We start from the raw sequence: 23,834 nt of genomic DNA on the forward strand, positions 1-23,834 counted from the left end.
ATTTTGTTTTCTCCATCAATGGCTATTGATAATTTTTCTGGGTAAAGTAGTCTGGCCTGGCATCTGTGGTCTCTTAGGGTTTGCAGGCTCTCTGTCCAGGCCCTTCTGGCTTTTATGGTCTCTGCTGAGAAGTCGGGTGTAATTCTGATAGGTTTGCCATTAAATGTTATTTGGCCCTTTTCCCTTGCAGATTTTAGTATTTTTTTCTTTATTTTGTGTGTTTTGTGTTTTGATTATTATGTGATGGGCAGTTTTTCTTTTCTGGTCAATTCTATTTGGTGTTCTGTATGCCTCTTGTAGGTTTATAGGCATCTCTTTCTTTAGATTGGGGAATTTTTCTTCTATGATTTTGTTGAGAATAGTTTCTGGGCCTTGGAGTCTGATATCTTCTCTTTCTTCAATGCCTACTATCCTCAGATTTCTTCTTTTCATGGTGTCCTTGATTTCTTGGATGTTTTGTGTCAGGAGTTTTCCAGATTTGACATTTTCTTTAATGGTTGCTTCAAGATCTGTGATTTTATCTTCTAGACCTGAGATTTATTCTTCTATCTCTTGGATTCTGTTAGAAAAGCTCACCTCTGTGTTGCTCGCCTTCTTCTCTAAGGTCTCATGTTCTCATTTTTCTTCTGTCTGTGTTTTTATCATTGAATCCATTTTCATCTTCAGATCTTGAACTGATTTTTTTATTTCTTTCATCTGATTGTTTGTATATTCCTAAGTTTCTTCCATTGCCTCTTTATAGGTCTGCAGAGCTTGAACTGTTTTATTTCTTTCTTTCATCTGGTTGTTTCCATTTTCCTGAAATTTTTCCAGTTCCACTCTATGTGCTTCTTTTATGTCTCTCACCTGTTTGGCTGCGTCTTCCTGCATTTGATTACGAATTTTATTTGTTTCCTCCGTTATCATCCTCCTTACTAAGGATTTGAGGTCATTTTCTTGTATTTCCTTTGTGTTTGAGTTCTCTGGGTTGTTTTCTTTGGGATAGCTGGAAACTGGATACGCCATGTTGTTTTGGGGATTTTTGCATATGATTTTGCGCTGTCCTTTAGACACTTTGCCATGTCTGTTTTTGTTGGGTTGCTTCCAGAGTTGGGTGGAAGGAGTCTGATGATAGATTCACTTGTTTTCTCACAATTTCCGTAGGCTGGAAGCCCTGATGTTTCAGTGGTGTGGATGGCAGGAGGCTAGCCCTGTCGTTTTGGACTCTCACAGCCAATAATCCTCAGCTCCCCTGTACTGTGAGTCCTGCAATCGTTCTGGGTCTCTGAATGAGCGTTGGGTCAGGCCAAAGTATCCACAGCCTTCTGGTCCCCCTGCCAAGTCCAGCCAGGGACACTGGGCCCAAACCACGCACTGAGCTCAGCTAGATTCTCAGGGCCCGAACCATCTGCTGAGCTCAGCTAGGGACTCTGGGCCCAAACCGCGCACTGAGCTCCCCTAGGGACTCTGGCCTCAAAATGTACACAGAGTCCAGCCAGAATTTTTGGGCTGGGACTGCGCACCAAGCTCAGCTAGGGGCTCTTGGCACAAAGCGCGTGATGTGGTCAGCTAGAGACTCAGGGTCCGAACCGTCCTCCAAACTCAGCCAGGAATTCTGGATTCAAACTGCGCACTGTGTCCAACCAGAGTCTTAGAGCCGGGACTGTGCCAAAAGCTCAGCTAGAGTCTCTGGGCCCAATCTGTCTGCCAAGCACAGTTAGGGACTCTGGCCCCAAACTGCACACCGAGCTCCACCTGAGTCTCTGGGGCGGAATTGTGCACTGAGCTCAGCCAGGGACTCTGGACCCACACTGCTCACTGAATTCAGCCCAGGACTCCGGGCCTAATCTGCGTGGAGAGTCCAGCCAGAGTCTCAGAGCCGCCAAGCCTGTGCGCAAAGCTCAGCTAGAGTCTCTGGACCCAACTGCCTCGCAAGTCCAACTAGGGACTCTGGGCCGAATCTGCGTTCTGACCTCAGCCTGAGTCAGAGCAGCAGAACTACACGCTGAGCTGAGCTAGTGTCTCGGGCAGAACTGCTCGCTGAGCTGAGCTAGCACCTCGGGTGGAACTGTGCGCTCCGCCCAGCCTGCATCACAGCAGGGGAGCTGCCGCTGAGCTGAGCTGAGCTAGTGCCTTGGGTGGAACTGAGTGCTCCGCCCAGCCTGCGTCACAGCAGGGGAGCTGTGGCTGAGCTGAGCTAGTGCCTCAGGCAGAGCTGCTTGCTGAGCTGAGCTAACGTCTCCATGGCACTGTGCACTGAGCTGAACTTGGGACTCGGGCTGAACTGTCCACCGAGTTCACTTTGGGTCTCAAGGCACCGTGCGACCCAAATCCTGCCCAGAGTCCCCTCTCCTACAGCAACTCCCACTGGACACCACACCAATTGCCTCTGCCGGAGGGCTCCGAGCTGCAAACCTCAGCCGCTGCTGCTGCTGCTGCCACTGTTGCCGCCGCTGCTGCCTCTGCTGCTGCTCCATTCCGAGAAAATCCATGCTCCTCCCATGTGCAGGGGCACACAGGTCCTCTGCACCCTGGTCCCTTCGAACCGAGGAGCACTCCTGCTGCCGTGGTGTGGGGACCTCGGTGTTCCTGGTTCAGAAATCTGTGCAATTCCCTGAATTGTTTACTGGAGCTTCTAAACACCGTCCACACTGCTTGCTGCCATCTTGGATCCCCAATTTTTTTTTGATGAGTATAATACCTGTGTTGCCTCTGGGGTTCTGAGTATCTTCTTGGTTTCTGAGATTCCTAGTACTTTGTAGCCTTGAGTAAAGCAGAAGACTTCTGCCAAAGTTGTGGGCCAGAATGTAAGGCCAAAGAAGGAGTGTTTGGTGTTATTGGACTGGCTTTAAGGGAAGTTGGTGGGAAGAGGTACCATTTTTTAAAGAATGGAACCAGGAATGGGGCTTCCTCAAGACCCAGCTATTACACTCCTTGGAATATACCCAGAAGATGCTCCAGCACACAACAAAGGCATATGTTCAACCATGTTCATAGCAGCCTTATTCATAATAGCCAGAACATGGAAACAGCCTAAGTGTCCCTCAGTAGAAGAGTGGATGAAGAAACTATGGTATATTTACACTATGGAATACTACTCAGCTATTAAAAACAAAGAATTTGTGGACAAATGGATGGAACTAGAAAGGATCATAATGATTGAGTGAACCCAGAAGCAGAAAGACTCAAATGGTATATACTCATAATTGGACACTAGCCCAAGGGGCATGTCCCATGGAAGTCTTCACTTACCAGGAAATTGAGATGGATGTGAGGACATCCTATTGGGACTCTAGGTGAGAGAAGCATGGGAGAATGGGGAAATAAAAGATTCCAGAGGGTTCTAGAAACCTACAAGAAGAACATTATGATGGGCGGATCTGGGCCCAGGGGTCCTGCTCAAACTATGGCACCAGCCAAGGACAATACGTGCAGTAAATACTGAACCCCTACCCGGATCTAGCCAATGGACAGGACATTCTCCACAGTGGTGTGGAGAGTGGGGACTGACTTTCACAGGAACTCTGGTGCCCCATATTTGACCACGTCCCCTTGATGGGGAGCCCCAGAAGCACTCAGAGGAAGGATAGCAGGCTATCAACAAGAGACTTGATATCCTATGATTATATAGAGGGGGAGGAGGTCCCCCTCAGTTGCAGACATAGTGGAGGGGAATAGGTTGAAAGCAGGAGGGAGGGAGGAACAGGAGGAAACAAGGGATGGGGTAACAATTTAGATATAATATGAATAAATTAATAAAAGAATAAAAGAAGCAGAAATACAAGGTACAAATTAAAAAGACAGATATAAAACTGTTGTTCTGATATGTCATCCTTTGTAAGAAATCCTGAGAAATATCCAAAACCATTACTAGAACAAAAAAGCGATTTTAGTGAGATAAAATTACAAAAACCTGTTGAATTTTATGTATGCTAGCAACTGCAAATTTGAATTCTCAAATGCTTTTGTAGTAGCATTAAAAACTACTTAGGAGTTAATTTAAGAAAAGTTGTGAGAGTTCCTAAGTCCAAGGTAGAAGAGGCATGTCTGGTAAAGAGCTGCTTCTTTTTTCATCACATGGCAGAAAACATTATATTATGAAAAAAATGAAAGAAATGGAAAGGGGGAAATATTTCTACTTTTCTAAGTAACCCATTTGTATTGGTTACTTTTCTCACTGCTGTGACAAAAAATCTGAAAAAAAAACTTTTAAAGGAAGAATTAATTTTGGCTAATAGTTTGAGTGATATAGGCCATCATAAGGAAGGCCTGGCAATAGCTTTGATGGAAAGAGTAACGAGCAGAAAGAGGTGAATTCTGGTATCCATTGAGCTTTCTCTTTCTTTCCCTTTTATTCAGTCAGGGTACCCAGTCCAAGTTTAGAGTGAGTAATGAGTATTTTCTCTTAAGTTAAACTTTTCTGGGAATGTCCTCACAAGCATGTCTAGAACTATGTCTCCTATGTCATTCTAATATCTATATCTATATATGTATATAAATATAGATATTTAATATTTGTAGGGTACAATAAGAAATGAATGAATTTACAACTGCTTAAGAGTAGATTTGGAAGGACTTATTTTATGTTGTGGGATGTATTTGAGTAAAAATTGAGTATTGGACTATGAGTTAAGGGTTTTTTTAAGAGATAGGAAATATTTTAGACTTCACAGATCACATATTAACTTCATCTATACTCCTTGTTTATGTTTTTAACATTTTAAAAATATAAAATCATTCCTCATTTATGGGACCCATTATGTATGTGTGTGTGTGTGTGTGTGTGTGTGTGTATGTATGTATGTATGTATGTATGTATGTATCTGGAGACTTATCTTCAAGACTATTGTAGAAATCACAAGAAAGACAAAACAAAACACCAGGCAGCAATAAAATCTCAACTTATTTAATGATAACTTTGCAGTGCTACAGCCAAACTCTTTACCCATTTACATGAATGTGTGTGTGTGTGTGTGTGTGTGTGTGTGTGTGTGTGAGAGAGAGAGAGAGAGAGAGAGAGAGAGAGAGAGAGAGAGAGAGAGAGAGAGAGAGAGATTTTCCATAAGTTCTGTGACTCTAGAGAACTTTGACTAATACATATAGTTTTCTCTCTCTCTTCCCATACAACAAATTAATTTATAGCTACGTTTTTCAGATTAACCGGTTTGTCTAATTGAGATCATTAAACTTGCTGTTTTACAATACTTATAACTATATTTATAGTTGTAACATTATTCCCATGGCCTCATAAAATTGTGTCATGTTGTTACTCTCTCTTATCTTCTAGGATGTGGTTCCATAAGTTGTTGCACCTACAAAGCAGGCTCCAGAATTTGATGAACAGAGGAGACATAGGTCAAGTTCCTCATCTTTCCAACTTTAAAAGTTTATTTCCCTTATCCATGCATTGGTGCCATACAGCTTCCAAGTCTGTGAATTGTACATGGCACCAACATGAAGATCATTTGGGTAAGAGATGTGTAAGGAAATCTTACTATTTTTTTAATTGTGGTAAAAAAATAGATAGCATAAAATATACTCTATTAACCATTTAAATATACAATTCAATAATATTAAATATGTTCACTTTGCTGTACAATAAAAATACTTTTGTGTAGAGTTGTAATGATATCTAGAGACTTATCTCCAAGACTATTTTAGAAATCACAAGACACACAGTTGTTCTTGGAATATGCTTTTGTGCCCCTTCTAGGTGTAGAGGATAGGAATGAGTTTACTACAGTTGTTGTTATTTGTAAAATGAACTTTATTTGCCTGTTTCAATTGTCTCAGAGGCTGACTGCCTCCATCTGCTAACCTAGGCCTAGGCCATCGAACAATCTAACCTAAGCCTAGAATATTTTCCACCTCTGAGATTTACTGCTTAATAAGCTCACCCTTTCTTGTTCTTACTGAGCTCTGGGCTGGCTGGATGAACTCAGCTATTCTGGATCAAACTCCTCTCCCAGCTGACTTATTCAATCTGGCTTCTCTCTCTGCCCCTGCATTGCTCTGCTTGGCCTCAAACTAACGCCAGAAATCTACTCTAAGCTCCTGGCTTCTTCTCGTTCTCTGGCTCATTCTGTCTTCACTTGCAAGCTGTCTCTCTGTTACTGTCGTGGTAAAACTGCCTCCCCCCCTCCCTCTCTGCATTGCCCCTTAAGTAGCTCCCCTTTCCTCTCTCTTCTCAAGAGAGTTTGGCGTATCCTATTCTGCCAAATCTTTCTCTGATTCATTGCCTTTTCTGCTACTGAACTATACATCACTTTCAAACATAGATGCTTCCTTCTACAAACTAACTTTACCTTCCTTTGGGATTGAAGGCAGGTACCACCAGGCCTGGACCTAAGCTTTTCTTTACCTGATACTTGCTCTATACCAGGCTGGCCTTGAACTCAGATCTGCTTGCCTCTGTCTCCTGGATTAAAGGCATGCTTGTTTTCTAGCTAGATCACGCAGACCTAGAAGATCTTTGCATGTGATCTCTTGCCAGAGAAGCCATCTTCTAAATTAAAATTCCTCTACAGTTATTTATATGCCTCTATGGAAAAACATGTTTTTGCCACATGTGGCTTTCACTATATTTTATATAGTAAAAAGGAGCAATCAGAAGAAACGAAACTATTTTAGTTTATGTATCATAGTTCTGAGATTGAGATTCCTTGGGATAGTTTATACTCCATACCAACTATTATTCAATTGTCTTTCTTAGAAACCTTAAACCATCAATATTTATACCCTGGCTTTAATCCAAGAGCTTTCTGTTTATTGTAAACAGGCAATTATGGTGTGGCTCAACCTTAGCACACACCTTTAATCCAAGAGCTTTCTGTACACAGAATTTAATAAAGTTAACCCTAGGTCAAAAGACAGAGCAAGAAACCAGCTGACAGGGATTAAAGAGTAGGAGGGATTTGAGCTGAAGTGCATTTAAGACCGCATGGACAAGAAGAAAGGGCTTTTACTCTCTCCATATCTCTTCAATATAGTCCTTGAAGTCCTAGCCAGAGCAATAAGACAACACAAGGAGATCAAGGGCATCCAAATGGGAAAGGAAGAAGTCAAATTATCCCTATTTGCAGATGATATGATAGTGTACATAAGTGACCCCCAAAATTCCACCAGAGAACTCCTTCAGTTGATAAGCACCTTCAGCAAACTGGCTGGGTACAAAATTAACTCAAAAAAATCAGTAGCCTTCCTATATACAAATGACAATCATACAGAGGAAGAAATTAGGAAATCTACACCCTTCACATTAGCCACAAGCAAGTTAAAATATCTAGGAGTAACTCTAACCAAACAAGTGAAAGACTTGTTTGAAAAAAACTTTAAGTCCCTAAAGAAAGAGATTGAAGGTGACTTGAGAAGATGGAGGGATCTCCCCTGTTTGTGGATCGGGAGAATCAACATAGTAAAAATGGCCATTTTACCAAAAGCAATTTACAGATTCAATGCAATCCCTATCAAAATACCTACACAATTTTTTAAAGACATTGAAAGGTCAATTCTCAACTTTATATGGAAAAACAAAAAACCCACAATAGCTAAAACAATCTTATACAATAAAAGATACTCAGGAGGAATCTCCATACCTGATCTCAAGCTGTACTATAGAGCAATAGTACTTAAAACAGCATGGTACTGGCACAGCAATAGGCTGGTTGATCAATGGAATCGAATTGAAGACCCAGATATGAATCCACACACATATAGTCACCTGATTTTTGACAAAGAAGCCACATCTATTCAATGGAAAAAGGATAGCATCTTCAACAAATGGTGCTGGTCTAACTGGATTTCTACATGTAGAAAAATGCAATTGGACCCATACTTGTCACCATGCACAAAACTCAAGTCCAAATGGATTAAAGACCTCAATATAAAACCAGAGACACTAAATCAGTTAGAAGAAAAAGTGGGGAAGAGCCTGGAACACATCGGCACAGGAGACAACTTCCTGAACAGGACACCAACAGCCCAGGCCTTAAGGTCAACAATTAATAAATGGGACCTCATGAGGCTGAGAAGCTTCTGTAAGGCAGGAGACACTGTCAAAAGAACAAAGCGACAGCCTACAAACTGGGAAAAGATCTTCACCAACCCTGCATCTGACAAAGGTCTAATATCCAAACTTTATAAAGAACTCAAGAAATTAAATGCCACCAAACCAAATAACCCAATTGAGAAATGGGGCTCAGAGTTAAACAGAGAATTCTCAACAGAGGAATATCAAATGGCTGAGACACACTTAAAGAAATGCTCAACATCTCTAGTCATCAGAGAAATGCAAATCAAAACAACTCTGAGATTCCATCTTACACCCATCAGAATGGCTAAAATCAAACATTCAAGTGACAACACATGCTGGCGAGGATGTGGAGAGAGAGGAACACTCCTTCATTGCTGGTGGGAATGCAAACTAGTACAGCCACTTTGGAAATCTATCTGGTGCTATCTCAGAAAAATGGGAATAAGGCTTCCTCAAGACCCAGCTATTCCACTCCTAGGAGTATACCCAGAAGATGCTCCAGCAACAACAAGAAAATTTGCTCAACCATGTTCATAGCAGCCTTATTCATAATCGCCAGAACATGGAAACAGCCTAAGTGCCCCTCAGTAGAAGAATGGATAAAGAAACTGTGGTACATATACACTATGGAATACTACTCAGCTATTAAAAACAAGGATTTTCCAAAATTTGTGGACAAATGGATTGAACTAGAAATGATCATAATGAGTGAGCTAACCCAGAAGCAGAAAGACTCAAATGGTATATACTCACTTATTACCGGACACTAGCCCAAGGGACAGGTCCCATGAAAGTCTGCACCTACCAGGAAACGGGGATAGAGGTGAGGACATCCTATTGAGACTCTAGATGAGGAAAATATAGAGGATAGGCAAGTAGGGGGACCCAGAGGGTCCTAGAAACCTACAAGAAGAACATTATGATGGCTAGATCTGAGCCCAGGGATTCTGCTTGATCTAAGGCACCATCCATGGACAAAACGGGCAGTCATCATCAAACCCCTACCCAGCCAGATCTAGCCAAGGGACAGAACATTCTCCACAGCTAAGTGGAGACTGGGGACTGACTTTCACAGGATCTCTGGTGCCCCATATTTGGCCATGTCCCTTTGTTGGGGAGGCCCAATGGCACTCGGAGGAAGGATAGCGGTCTACCAAGAAAAGACTTGATACCCTAGCACCATATTCAGGGGGAGGAGGTCCCCCACAGCCACAGTCATAGGGAAGGGGGATTGGGGTGAAAGTGGGAGGGAGGGAGGAATGGGAGGATGCATGGGATGGGATAGAAAATGAGATGTAATAGGAATTATTCTTAATTTTCAATAAAAATGTGTTATTATTAAAAAAAAGAAAAAGAAAAAGAAAAAAAAGAAGAAGAAAGGGCTTTTGAGCTTTAAGCTAGCAGGCTCTTTGGCTTTTAGGGTTTGTTTGTTTGTTTGTTTGTTTGTTTTTGGCTTTTCCTCCTGGGCCATCAGCTGCTCTAGTGAGCTTTTGGCTTTGGGCTTTGAGCTTTTTGTTTTTTCCTTTGGGATGTGAGCTGAGTAGGAAGGTCAGCTGGTGTTTTCTCTGCCTCTCTGAACTAGCAGGTTTTTACTCTATCATCTGGCTCTTGAATCTTTATTGGTAAAATAAAATGTTTGGGATTTTCATTTCTTAAAATAACACAAAATGCATGTTGGAGCTTTTTCAAGACCCTTTAACTCCCTAATTTCTGGATCACCTTGTTAGCTATCTGCATATTCTTTTAGTGTGTTGCTTGTCTCCACAAAGCGCAGGGCATGGGCTTCTCTGAACTCTTCTCTAAATCAAGTTAGTCCACTTTGACAGCATAGCTGCTTGTTGTCTTGGTTTGTCTACACTTATAGAAATACTGATAATAGAGCTAGAGTAGGAATAAGAAACATCTAAAATAGACCACATGTTCCTACATATTTTTTGAGATATGGTTTCTCTGTATAGCCTTGGCTGTTCTGGACTCACTTTGTAGGCTGGGCTGGCCTCAAACTCACAGATAGCCACTGCCTCTGCTTCTCAAGTGCTGGGATTAAAGGTGTGTGCCATTGCACCTGACCTCACATGTTCCTACTTTTAACAACTAAAGTTCAATCATTTTTTCTTGAATAAATGTTTCTTTTTAAAATAAATGCAAGTAACATGGTATTATGAAATGCATGTAGACAATAAAATGATAGCTTATTAAGAAAATTAACTTTTTATCCTATCAAACAGTTGTTCATTTTGTGTTCACGCATGGCTATAAGTCTTATATACAAAAAATCCCAACTACAGTACACTGTTGTTAACTATACTCCTCACAATGTACATTGGATTTATAGTCTTGATCATCCTACTACTCTGCTACTTTGTATATTCTGATCTATATTTTCTATTTCCTCCCAGTTGTCTTTTTCCCAAAAACTACTGATTATATCCTCTATCTTTGTGTAGTTGAATTTTTTTATTTTCCACATATATGTGAAATCATACCATATTTTTGTCCTATAATTGACTTGTTTCATTAAGCATTATGTCCTGCAGAGCCATCTATGTTGTGGCAAATGTCAGGATTTCCTTAATTGTATGCCAATTTATCTATCTACCTATGTATCTATCTATCTAGCTATCATTTTAAAGATATTTTCTCTTCTTTAATTCTACACTTTGTAGTCCAAGATTATCTAGTACTCATGTAGTCCATGTTGGCCTCAAACTCAAGATCCTCCTATCTCAACTTCCTGAGTGCTAGGATTACAGACCCATGCCTTATGGAGTTAGCGCTGATAAAGAGAGCCAAAATTGCAGGCAATGAGGACCTGGCTTACTGTGCTGGCTAGTTTTATGTCAACTTGACACAATGTAGAGTCATCAGAGAGGAGGGAACCTCAACTGGTAAAATGCACCCATAAGATCAGGCCATAGGCAAGCCTGTAGGTCATTTTCTTAATGATTAATGGTGGAAGGCCCAGCCTCTTGTGGGTGGCACTACCTCTGTGCTTGTGGTCTTGGGTTCTATAAGAAAGCAGTCTAAGCAAGTCATGGGGACAAGCTAGTAAGCAGCACTCCTCCATGGCCCCTGCATCAGCGCCTGCTATGATTAAGAAAAGACCAGCATCATTGAAGTTAAGTGTTCTAGTCAGGGTTATCCCAGGGCTTGCACATAAAAGCTGTGTTCCAGAGGAGGCCAAGGTTGTACCTTATGCTCGGAGCCAAACTTGGTAGTGTAAGAGCCACCCAGATTGCACTTGTTTTCAAGGCATGAAGGGGTCATGAAAAGCAGCTGAGGCCTAGCACTGTGTGGCAGGTCTGGTGTCCCTGAATAGAGCCCAAGAGAGGTTACTGGTGAAAATGCAGCCCAGTTGCAGCACGAAACCCCAGCATTTTGGATATGCCACTACCATGGCATGACCAGCACCAAAAGCAGCAGTAGTGGAGTGGAGCCTGCTAGAGCTTAGAAAAACAGCTGTATATGCTGCAGAGGGCAGAGCTAGGAAAGTGACCCAAGCCATTTGGAGGAACCCAGAAGATCATGAGTGGATCCCCAGATATTGAACGTTGAATTATTTATACTGTTGAAGTTTGGCTTGGCTTTGCTCAGATTGTGAGTGTGACCTGGTTTTTCCCTCTTGATATAAGAAAGTGTTAAATTTATGTGTGGTTTTACAGGAGACCACTTGAGATATTTTGAAATTTTTAAGAGAGTTTTGCCACCCCAAGTCTGCTCCCCACCTCCCTCACCCCACCCCCACCCCCACCCCCGAGGTATCCAGGCACATTACACACAGAACTGGTTTGGGTGAGGTGCAAGCAAGATCTCACTTGGAATGAATGTGGATAAAGAGCCTTCCTAGGTGAGTTTTCAGTGAAACAGCTCTCTTTGTTGGGGGGAACAAGGGCTATATAAACCTTGAAGAGCAGGTAGGGTTTTCAGGGTGAGTGTACATCATTGGCTAGGGCTGAGGTGCTGAGAATGCCTCATTTACATGAAGATGAATTTAAGGTGCTTGCTGGACATGTCCTTATAAGGGGAGAGGAACCTTAACCTGTAACCTGGCCGGACTACCTCAAGGGTGGCAGAGGTGGGATGGTAAGGCTGCATGCACCAGAACATGCAAGCCTACAGAAGGGAGGGAACAGTCCTATTCGTGCCAGTCTCAAGACAGGATCTTCAGTGTTTGGACATGTCTCGTCCTCAAGCCCCACAAGTCTGGAATTTTGCAGAGATGTTGGATTTTTAAAGAGACTGGACATTTTAGAGGTTGGATTTTTAAAAATATATTTTACTGATTTATTCACATTACATCTCAATGGTCATCCCATCCCTTTTATCCTCCCATTCCTCCCTCCCTCCCATGTTCCCCTTACTCCCCTCCCCTATGACTGTGCCTGAGGGGGACTTCCTCCCCCTTTATATGCTCATAGGGTATCAAGTCTCTTCTTGGTAACCTGCTATCCTTCCTCTGAGTGCCACCAGGCTTCTCCATTAGGGGACGTGGTCAAATATGGGGCACAAGAGTTCGTGTGAAAGTCAGTCCCCACTCTCCACTCAACTGTGGAGAATGTCCTGTCCATTGGATAGATCCCGGTAGGGGTTCCAAATTTACTGCACGTATTGTCCTTGGCTGGTGCCATAGTCTGAGTAGGACTCCTGGTCCCAGATCTGCCCATCAAAATGTTCTTCTTGTAGGTTTCTAGGACCCTCTGGATCCTTCTATTTCCCCATTCTCCCATGTGTCTCTCATCTAGAGTCCCAATAGAATGTCCTCCCCTCTGTCCCACTTTCCTGGTAAGTGAAGACTTTCATGGGACATATTCCTTGTGAGCCCCATTTCTTTTTTTTTAATATTTTATTAATTTATTCATATTACATCTCAATGGTTATCCCATCCCTTGTGTCCTTCCATTCCTCCCTCCCTCCTATTTTCCCCTTACTCCCCTCCCCTATGTCTGTGACTGAGGGGGACCTTCTCCACCTGTATATGCTCATAGGGTATCAAGTCTCTTCTTGGTGACCTGTTATCCTTCCTCTGAGTGCCACCAGGCCTCCCCATCCAGGGGACGTGGTCAAATATGGGACACCAGAGTTCGTGTGAAAGTCAGACCCCACTCTCCACTCAACTGTGGAGAATGTCCTGTCCATTGGCTAGATCTGGGTAAAGGTTCCAAGGTTACTGCATGTATTGTCCTTGGCTGGTGCCATAGTTTGAGCAGGACCCCTGGGCCCAGATCTGCCCATCATAATGTTCTTCTTGTAGGTTTCTAGGACATTTTGGATCTTTCTGTTAACCCATTTTCCCATGTGTCTCTCACCTAGAGTCCCAATAGGATTTTTAAGTGTTTAAATTTTTAAAAATTGTGGAACTTTTAAAATCTGAAATGTTTATATTAATGTATATTGAGGATGATCAAGAAAGGAAAAGTTAAGGCTTAACAGTGATAGGAGTATAATTGGATCATATGGTAGATTTACTTTTGACCTTTTGAGAATTCTGTATGGTGACTTCCAGAGTGGCTATACTAGTTTGAATTTTACTCACAGTGAATGAGATTTTCCCTTTCCCCATGTCCTCACCAGCATTTGTTTTGGGTTGTTTTGTTGATTTTTGCCATTCTGAGTGGGGAGAGATGAAATACAAAAGTAGTATTAATTTTAATTTCACTAATTGCTAGGAATGGTGAACACGTTTTGAGATACTTCTTAGCCATTTTTATTTCTTTTGAAAACTCTGTTCATCCTTTGATCTATAATGGTGTACTGACTGCAAGATATGCCAATACAATGGTGGCATAAAGCTTGTGGGAGTAACCAACCAATATCTTATTTGACTTAATGCCCACTCCACAAGATGGAACTTATACCAAACACTGCTTTGGTGACCAAAAATCTGAGACTAGATAGCCCAGGGACCTGGGATAAAACCACATACTACTGTTCTACTAAATGAGTGTAGTGATAAAATGAGTCTTAATAACAGTATGTTATACTAATAGTTCAGGGCCTTGTTTAGCCATCATCAGAGATGCTTACTCTTACAGCAGATGGGAACAAATACAGAGACCCACTGTCAGACAATATGCAGAGAGTGAGAGACCTTGGAACACTCAGCCCTAAAGGGGATGTCTCCATCAAAGTCCTCCCCTCAGGATTCAAGGAACACTGTGGAAGAGGAGGCAGAAATAATTTAAGAGCCAGAATAGATGGAGGCTACCAAGAAAACAAGTCCCTCTAAATTAACATGATCAAAACACATATAGATTCAAAGAACCTGAGATAGCACATATCCTGCATGGGTCTGCACCAGGTCCTTTATGTATGTATTATGGCTTTCCTTGCAGAAGAGGAGACAGAAAGAGTGTAAGAGCCAGAGGAGATGGAGGACACCAATGGCAATAAGGCCTTCTAAATCAATAAGACTGGTGCACATACGAGCTCACAGAGGATGAGGCAGCACACACGGGGCCTGCATGTGTCTGCACCAGATGAGGTCCTAGGGCTGAAAGGAGAAGTGGGCACATGTCCCCATTCCTAACCCCACTTGACAACGACTTGCAAATAAGAAATTAGTTTGTTCCAAGGGACTCTCACTGGGCAAACAAACTACTCTTAAGGGTTAGGCTGCATGCCCAGGAGTAGATGAGCAACAGAAAAAGAGCTCACTGGCATCTTTGGAGGCTTTTTGTCTCATAATGTTGTCTTAGAGGAACTGGGAGGCATAGTGGGAGAGGTAATCATAATCATGATATATTATGTGATAAAATCTATTTTCAATAAATGGAGGGAAAGGCTAGAAAACAGAAACTACGAGTATTGAAAAGAAGGAGACTTCATGAAGCAGAGGGAGACCACACTGGCCTGGAGACGGAGTCAGAAAGAAAACACAGAAGTATGCCATGCTCGATGCCTTGCAGCTTGAGTTCTTGTGCTATATTTTTTTAACTTAGTCCTTACAACTTCAAGCTGATTTGAGTGGGGTTTTATACTTCTTAACCAAAAGATTTTCTGTTTTTTATTGTTTTAAAACTTTTCATCATTTAATTTTAATTCAAATAGAATTGCATCACTTTTCCCCTTCTCTTTTCTCCCTCCAGACACTCCCAGGTGCCCTCCCTCCAACTCTTGTCTCATCCCCCATTCTCAAATTTATGATTTTCTTTCAATGATTATTACTATTACATATATATGTATATGTACAAATATATAAATGCAACCCTGGGAGAAAAACCTTCTCTGTTCAGATCCATGATCCATTATTTTAAACTTGGGTTCTCTTTTTTTTTTCAGTTCTTTCCATATTCTGGATATTAATCCTCTGTCATTTGTATAGCTGGCAAAAATTCCCCCAATGTTATTTATAGAGATTTATTTATATAATGTTTTATAGCTGGTATCTCATACCTTTGTTTTCAAAATTGTTACTTTATCATTTTTAAATATGATTTTTATTTATTTATTATTTTATTTTATATTCATTGGGTTTTTTGCCTACATGTGTGTCTGTGTGAGGGTGTCAGAAGCCCTGGAACTGGAGTTATAGATAGTTGTGAGTTGCCATGTGGTTGCTGGGAATTGAACCAGGGTCCTCTGGAAGAGCATCCAGTACTCTTAGCCATTGAGCCATCTCTCCAGCCTTCAATATGAGTTTTTATAGACTGACCTTACGTGAAATTTGTACATTAACTTCTAAAAGAATTTATCTCTTTCCAGTGTTGAAATTGTCTTGTCTATGAACATGCTATTTCTACATATTGGTTTCTTTCAAGTCTTCTAGAATAGTTTTATAGATTTCTTCATGTTGCTTCTCTATATTTTATTTCCAAACATATTAGAGTTTTTGTTGCTTTTGTAAGTTTTACTTCATTTTTACTTTCTCTAAGTAAACTGGTGTGTAGGAAAGTCATTTACTTTCTGTCAATTCTAATTTTTTGTAACCTCAACATAACAAAAGAATTTCTAGAATTGTACAAAAATACCTTGTGCAGTCTTTGCTATTTAGATATATATCTGAGCTTTTCATACTCATGGGTTCTATATACCAAAATCATACCATTTGTATGATAGAAATTGAATAGTATTTTTAACAGTTGGCAGGGGGCTGTCCTTTGTTACTCTTACTTGTTTGTTATTTTAAAAAAAGTATTTTAGAAAGAATGTTTTTTGACTTTTGGTGTTTAGTTTTCCTAAATAGTATTTCTGTTAAATCTGATCTCTCTCTCTAGAACTACAATATGCTAGCACTGTAATGCGTTTTGATTATGTCTGGCTTCGAGACCACTGCCGCTCAGCATCATGCTATAATTCTAAGACTCACCAGAGGAACCTGGACACTGCCAGTGTGGATTTATGTATCAAGCCAAAGACCATTCGTCTGGATGAAACCACACTATTTTTCACTTGTAAGTGTATAGGGGATGTGAATTTCTTTGAGGTATTCTTCTAAAGAACAATGACTTTATGAAGAAAATGGTTTGGCTTTTTCCAATATAGGGCATTTTTCTCTTAGTTTCCCCCCCCTTGCTTTGGAAACACTTTCAATATCCTTTTACTTTTGTTTTGTTACAACTAGCATCATTCTTAATTTTGAGACAAGATAATCTCTAAGCTAAAAACATTGCAAAATTTCAAGGATATCTGCTTTCACCACTCTTTGTTTTGTTTTTCCTTATTTGTTTTATATTTTGTTTTTGAGACAAAGTCTTGCAATATATGCCTATTTGTTTTTAAATTCACTATGTAGATCAGACTGGCCTCAAACTAATGATTCTCCTGCCTCGGGCTCCTGAGTGCTTTGGTTGCAGGTATAAGAATTCACATTTTTAGCAGAAAGTAGGAAACCTTACTTCCCTTACTTATACATACCCATACCTCCCTGGGAACCCCCTGTACCAGGAGACCAGCGTGAATGGCTTCCTGCATACCACTACTCCTGCTGAAGCCCTCTTGTGCTTCCTAAGAATCATGTTCCAGGTGCCAGCCACTGCATCCTGTGCCAAGCTTACCTGTAGCTCACCAGGATTTTTGTTCTAGGATCCCAGCCTACATATCTTCTGTCTCAAGAAGAGTATCAGGTTTTCACTGCTTAGGTCCAACCATATCATCCAAGAACCTCTTGCACTAGGGAAGAAACCTAAGCCTCTCCTGCTTAGGCCTACCTATATACATACAGGAGTCACACTTCAGGCAAGAATTATGGGATCCTGTACCATGTCCACCTACAGCTCCTAGAAATTTTGCTCCAGGAGTACAACCAACACAAGCCTCCTTCAGAAAAAAGAGGATTGGCTAAACCTACTTGAGCCTGCCTACACCACTCCAGAACTTCTTTTGCAAGTTCTACAGAGGAAAATGGGCATCTCTAACCTTCTCCTGAATATTATACATTTCTAATGGAGAAGAGAAGTTTAAAAAGACTTAAAGGAAAAACTCAACCAACAAACTACTCAAGATATGCAAGTCCCAGAGCAGGGAGAAACACACACACACACACATACACACACACACACACACACACACACACACACACACACACACACATGACAAGACAGCATGTCTCCTCCACAAGTTGTCAATCACATAATAGTGATACCTAAATGTAAGTGACCTGGAAAAACTTACAACTATGTTCAAACAATTCAAAGACATGAATTTGCTTCAAAAGAATAAAACCATGAATGAAATGCAGAAATCAACCCAACATACAAAAACATAATTAAAGAAAAAGAATTGCTGAACAAGAGCCAAGCTAAAATAATGGTGGAAATAAAATTTCAAAAAGTCATAAATCTCAGTAGAAAACTTTACTAGCAGAATGAATTATATAGAAAACAAAAGAATCAGGGCTGAAAGAAACGTGGAGAAATTTGATCAATCAGTAAAAGTCAACTAGAAGGTTTTAAAAAAATATATATTAACAGGTAAGAACTAGAGGAACAAGGAGTTTGCTGTGAGATTCTGTCTCCTAGTAATGTCAAAAGCTATACCCCTAAAGTCTCACCAACATAACTGCCTAAACAGGAACTGAACAAGAACAACAATAGATAAGTTAATATGGATGAGGAAAAGCCAAGGAGGCCTTAACCCTACACAAAGATCGGTAAGCAACTAAAAAATGATGAAAGTGGGAGAGGAGTTCCTCACCACAAAGTACACCAACTGCTTATCCAATACTAAATAGCCCTGAAAACATACATACAAGTAACATTATATAGACTAAGCAGGTTATATTTATGGATTTAGAAAAATATACATATAAAAACAATGAAAAAGAGACTTTAAATTGGGGTGGTCATTTATTGAAGGATTTAGAAGAAGGAAAGGATGTAACTATATCATAATAAAAAAATAAAAGAAATTTTGAAAAAAAAATATGAGAATGAGGCCTGGAGAGATGGCTTAGTCTATAAGAGCAGTTGCTAATCTTGTAGAGGATGTAATTGGTTCTGAGCCAGCTCCCAACTATCTGTAACTACAGTGCTGGAGGATTCAGGTCCCTATTTTAGCCTCTGTGGTCACCAAGTGCACACACACACACACACACACACACACACACACACACACACACACACACACCAGAAAAGGGGGAAAGTCTGGAATACCGGTTTTTAAAAACCCTAACCTTGGAATTGTGAGCACACAATACATATCAAAAGCATAGAGAATAGAAGAAAACCTTCTAAATCTAGAGAATAAGATGCTCTTTGAGGTATAAAAGGCTTGCAGAACACCAAAGAGACAGGACCAGAAAAAAAACTCCTCATTGGAGGTTGTAGATAAAACATTAAGAACACAGACTAAAGAAATGATATTGAAGGTTGCGCAAGAGACAAATCAAGTCACTTATAAAGGCAGGCCCTTCAAAATAACATCTAATTATTAGACAGAAACTTATAGAGACAGAAAGGCTTAAAAATATGGAAAATATGTAGCCCAAGTTCTGAAGCAACAACTGTCAAACTAGACTACTATACCCAGCCAAACTGACATTTAAAACTGAAGAAGTAAAAACTTTCTGTGATAAAAATAGATTAAAGGCATTTATGGCCCCTAAGCTAGCACTACAGAAGATATTTGAAAGACTACTTCAATCTAAAAAGAAGGATAAACATACCCAAGAGGTCACAGATAATAAACAATTCCAGAAGAGTTAATTCAAAGAGGTTCAAGAAAGCATCACAAAGCAATAAAATGACACAAATTAATATATAACTTTCAATAATATCTCTTAATGGTTTCAGTTATTCAATAAAGAGACACAGATGATCAGATTGGATTTGAAAGCAGGATGCATCTTTTTATTTCCTCCAAAACCATACCTCACCTCCAACAATAGATACCACCATAGGGGTAAGGGATGAAAAAAATGTAGTCCAAGCAAACAGAACTAAGAAGCAAACTATTCTAATATCTGACAAAATAGACTTCAAATTATAACTAGTTAGAAGAGATATGGAGGGTCACTTCATATTCATTAAAGAAACAATCCAAGAAGATACTACAATTGTAAACATACATGCACAAAACAACCACACACAGGTACACAAACTTTTATAAAAACAAAAGCATACTGTTAGATCTGTAAGCACAAATTAGCTCCAACACACTGATCATGGATGACTTTAATACCTCACTCTCACAAATAGGTTGCCTGTGGGAAAAAAACAAACAAAAACAAAACCTAAAGAGAGAAACTCTGCAGTTAAATGAAGTCATAAAATAAGCATAAAATCAAAAGTAACTAATAGACATTTACAAAACAACTGAACCAACACTAAAGAGTATAGACATAAATTAAAAGAAGTAGAGAGTATTAAAAGGGAGATAATACAACAGAGACTTAGAACATTCAAAGAATCATAAAGGATATACTATTAAAAACTTATAATCAACTAGGTATGTTGGTGCATGCCCATAATCCCAGCACTTGGGAAGCAGAAACAGGCAGATCACTGTGAGTTCAAGACCAGCCTAGTCTACAAAGCGAATACAAGACAGCCAAGACTATACAGAGAAACCCTGTCTCGCAACAAACAAACGAGCAGAAAACAACTTATATTCTAGGAATGTGGAAGATCTAAAAGGAATGGATGAATTTCTAGATGCATATGATTTCCAAACTTAGACTTACATAAAGTAAATAATTTAAATAGACCTAAAGCAAGCAATTAAATAGAGACAGTCATTAAAAATTCCCCAACTATTAAAAAAAAAGTCCAGGATTAAATGGATTCAGGACATAATTCTACCAGATTTTCAAAGAACACCAATACTCTTCAAATAATCCCATAATATAGAAATGAAAAAACATTTCCAAATTGTTTTTATGAAACCATGAATAACTTGATACCAAAGCCAGATAAAGATCCAAAAATTATAAGCCAATCTCTCTGATGAACACAGACACAAAAATTCTCAATAAAATACTTGTAAAATGAATTTAAGAACATAAGAAAAGAGAATCCATCATGATTAAGTGGGTTTCATCCCAGATATGCAGATATGATTCAACATACTAAGTCAGTAAATATAATCTGCCATAGAAATAGACTAAAGGCAAAAGGCGTACAATCATCTTATTATATGCAGAAAAGAACTTTGATAAAATACATCTACTCATGATAAAAGTCCTAGAAAGAATCAGGATGCAAAGGATGTATCTCAAATTAATAAAGGTAATATACAGCTAGTTAAAAGCCAATATTATACTGAACAAAGAAAAACCCCAAGTATTTCCACTTATATAAAAAACAAGACAAGGATGTCCACTCTCTTGACTCCATTCAATATAGAACTTGAAGTCTTAGCTAGAACAACAAAACAAGAAGAGATAAGATGGATATAAATAGGAAATGAATTAAAATATTCTTATTTGCAGGTGATATGATTCTATGCATAAAAGATCTTAAAGACTCCAAAAGAAAACTCCTACAGCTAATAAATACATTCAGCTAAGTTGCACAGTACAAAATTAACATGAAAAAAAGTCATCCAATGGAAAACACTGAGAAAGAAAATAAGAAAACAAACCCATTCATAATAGCCTCAAAAATTAAATATCTTGAACTAAACTAAGTGAAAGACTTGTATAAGGAAAACATTAAGACACTTTTAAAAAAATGAAGTAGTTAACAGAAGATGGAAAAATGTCTCATGTTTATGGATTGGCATTGTGAAATGGCCATCCTATCAAAGGCACTTTATGTATTTCATGCAACCCTCTCAAAATTCCAATATACTTCATCACAGAAATTGGAAAAAATGTCAGCATTCATATGGAAGCACAAAAGACCCAGGATAGCCCAAATAATCCTGAACAGTAAAAATACTGCTAGATTTATCACCACCCCTGATTATCAAGTTATATTACAGAGCTACAGTACTAAAAATGTCATGTTACTAGTGTATAAACAGACATATTAGGATTGGAGAGGTATCTCAGTGGTTAAGATTACATACTGCAAAAAGAAAAAAATTACATACTGCTCTTGCATAGGATTGAAATTTGATTTCCAGCATTCATTTTACAAGTAAATCTACTTTATGTAAATTTAAGTTTGCAACAGCCTATAACTCAAGCTCTAGCGGATCCAGTGCCTCTGGCTTCCAAGCACAGCTGCTCAATATATCAGTATAGCTAGGAGATAGAAACAGCATAGCTATCTATCAGCTGACGAATGATAATTAAAATGTTGTATATATATACAACAGAATATTAGTCACTTGTAAAGAAAAGTAAAGCACACAAGTAAATGGATGCAGCTGAATGTTTTCATTCTGAGTCTGGTAACCCAGATAAGCTTTGAATTATTACACATGTATCTAAATTAGAGTAACCATAGAAGTCAGAAAAAGAGTAAAAGGGCATAAGAGTAGAGATTTTTCAAGGAGAGGGTGATAGATATCAGGTAACAATCAGGTGGTATGAAGGGACAAAGGGGAATAAAAGAACAGGAAGGCTTAGCTGGAATGAAGAATAGGAGAGAGCGGGGTAAAAGAGGGAGTAGTGAGAGAGATAACATTTGACAAAAAGCCATATGGAGATATATTCCTGTAGAAGTTTCCTAAAATATATAGTAAACAAGCGTAAAAAGAGTTTAAATACTGTTACTATACAGCAGAGGGAAAAATGCCTATCTCACCCAGTATAGATTATCAAGTAAAAACTTCAGTACCAGTATGGGTTAACTGTTTTATAGTGATTGTTTAATGGAAGAGAAGCAACATGCTACAGTTTGGGTCAATCCTTTAAGTATGCCAGCACATTAAAGGGCACAGCTGAAACTCTACAGCTTTGTCTTGTAATCTCCCATGAATATGGGAAAATTTGCAGTCTTCTATAGGACATCTCTAGACACTGTGGGAATCAGTAGCACAAGCTCAATAATGAGATAGAAATGGATAGAAACATTTATATATAATATTTTCCTCATCCTGGAAGAGTTGTCTCCATCTAAATCATCTCTCAAGAAATTAAATGAAGAGTCATGATAACTCTTTTGAAATAAAGTCATCATCAGGTATTTGCAAAAGGAATAATCTCAGACATATTGTAAAGACTTCTGAGATGCCATGCAATTCTTAGACACACACACACACACACACACACACAAACAACTGATAGTCTAGAGGATTCCTGGGTCTGACTATTCAGGAAACTCATCATGATAGATGTGTGTCTCCAGGGTACTTGATATTACTAGGTAAATTTGTATTTTGGCAATTGGATAAACTCTCTTTCTCCATTTCTGCTGATCTTCTCATATTCCTCTTCTTCAAATATTGTACAAATTAAATGTAAAAATTTGACAGACACAATTTAATGTTTTGTTTTTTATGCATGCAGTGTGGGAGGCATGAGCATATGATGTTTTTTTAAAATATTTGTTCTTTGATCATTTTGTAAATGTATATAATGTATTTTGATCATTAATTTACCTCCCACCCATTATCCTCGCTTATCTCCCTCCTACTTCAGCCAAACCCCTTCTTGCCAACAATTCCTCCCCCTACTCTGTCTTCTTTGTGACCCAGCAGGTTAGAAGAGAGAGTATTAGCCAGAATAACGAACACTAAAGACCCTTAGAAAAGCAATATGGAACCTCCTACTGTAGAAGCTTCCTAAAGCAAGTCAAATCCAGTAACCCTTTGGACTCTCAGTGCTGTGTGTGGTCTCAGTGGTGTGAGTGTGTGAGTGTGTGTGTGTGTGTGTGTGTGTGTGTGTGTGTGTGTGTGTAAATTGGGTTGCCTATATTAAGGGAGACAATGCCTCTCCCAGGTACCAGAGGTCATAAAATAAAAACCTTAGTGTCAGGTATGGGGTTAACACTTTTAAAGTTGTTGGTCAGTGGAGTCCCTTAGACACCCCTTCCAAACATTATATACTATTACCAGTGTTCCTGGTTACTCCCCAGGACTAGATAATAAGATTTTGTTGCTGAAGACACCACATAGTCAAGCCATAGAACATAGAGAAATCAAGCTTTGTATTGACTGGGAAACTTCAACCCTACTGGCTGGGTTTTGTGATGCTGGATGATACTATGCAAGCCTCTGGGGCTGAGGGGATTAATCAGTAGTCTTAAGCCATCTGTTAGCTCTATAAGCTACAACAGTCACTAGCTTGGCAGGACGATCCCCACTGTTGTAATTGGCATGAATGTTATGGAAATAACCACTTTCTGATTGGATTTAAAGCCCACTCTACAAGATAAAAGTCGTGCCTGGTGTCATTAACTGGTCAAATAACCTGTGTCTTGCTAGGTAATTGTCCCTAGAAGACCGCCTAATACTATTATTCTACTAAATAGATGTAGTAATTGTCCTTATACCAATA

General features: G+C 39.5%; 1 protein-coding gene across 1 annotated transcript in view; it reads left to right on the forward strand.

Moving 5' to 3' along the window:
* The window catches only part of TMLHE (trimethyllysine hydroxylase, epsilon), a 78,053-nt gene that overhangs the window by 29,444 nt on the left and 24,775 nt on the right, over positions 1-23,834 (forward strand). Inside the window, exons 2-3 of the mRNA XM_084788653.1 lie at positions 5,267-5,448; positions 16,225-16,401. Of these exons, the coding sequence (XP_084644779.1) occupies positions 5,268-5,448; positions 16,225-16,401 (358 nt within the window). The 5' untranslated portion in view covers position 5,267. The remainder of the gene's footprint in view (positions 1-5,266; positions 5,449-16,224; positions 16,402-23,834) is intronic.

Source organism: Acomys minous (genome assembly GCF_964271855.1).
Source record: "Acomys minous genome assembly, chromosome: 7".
Taxonomy (NCBI): Eukaryota; Metazoa; Chordata; class Mammalia; order Rodentia; family Muridae; genus Acomys; species Acomys minous.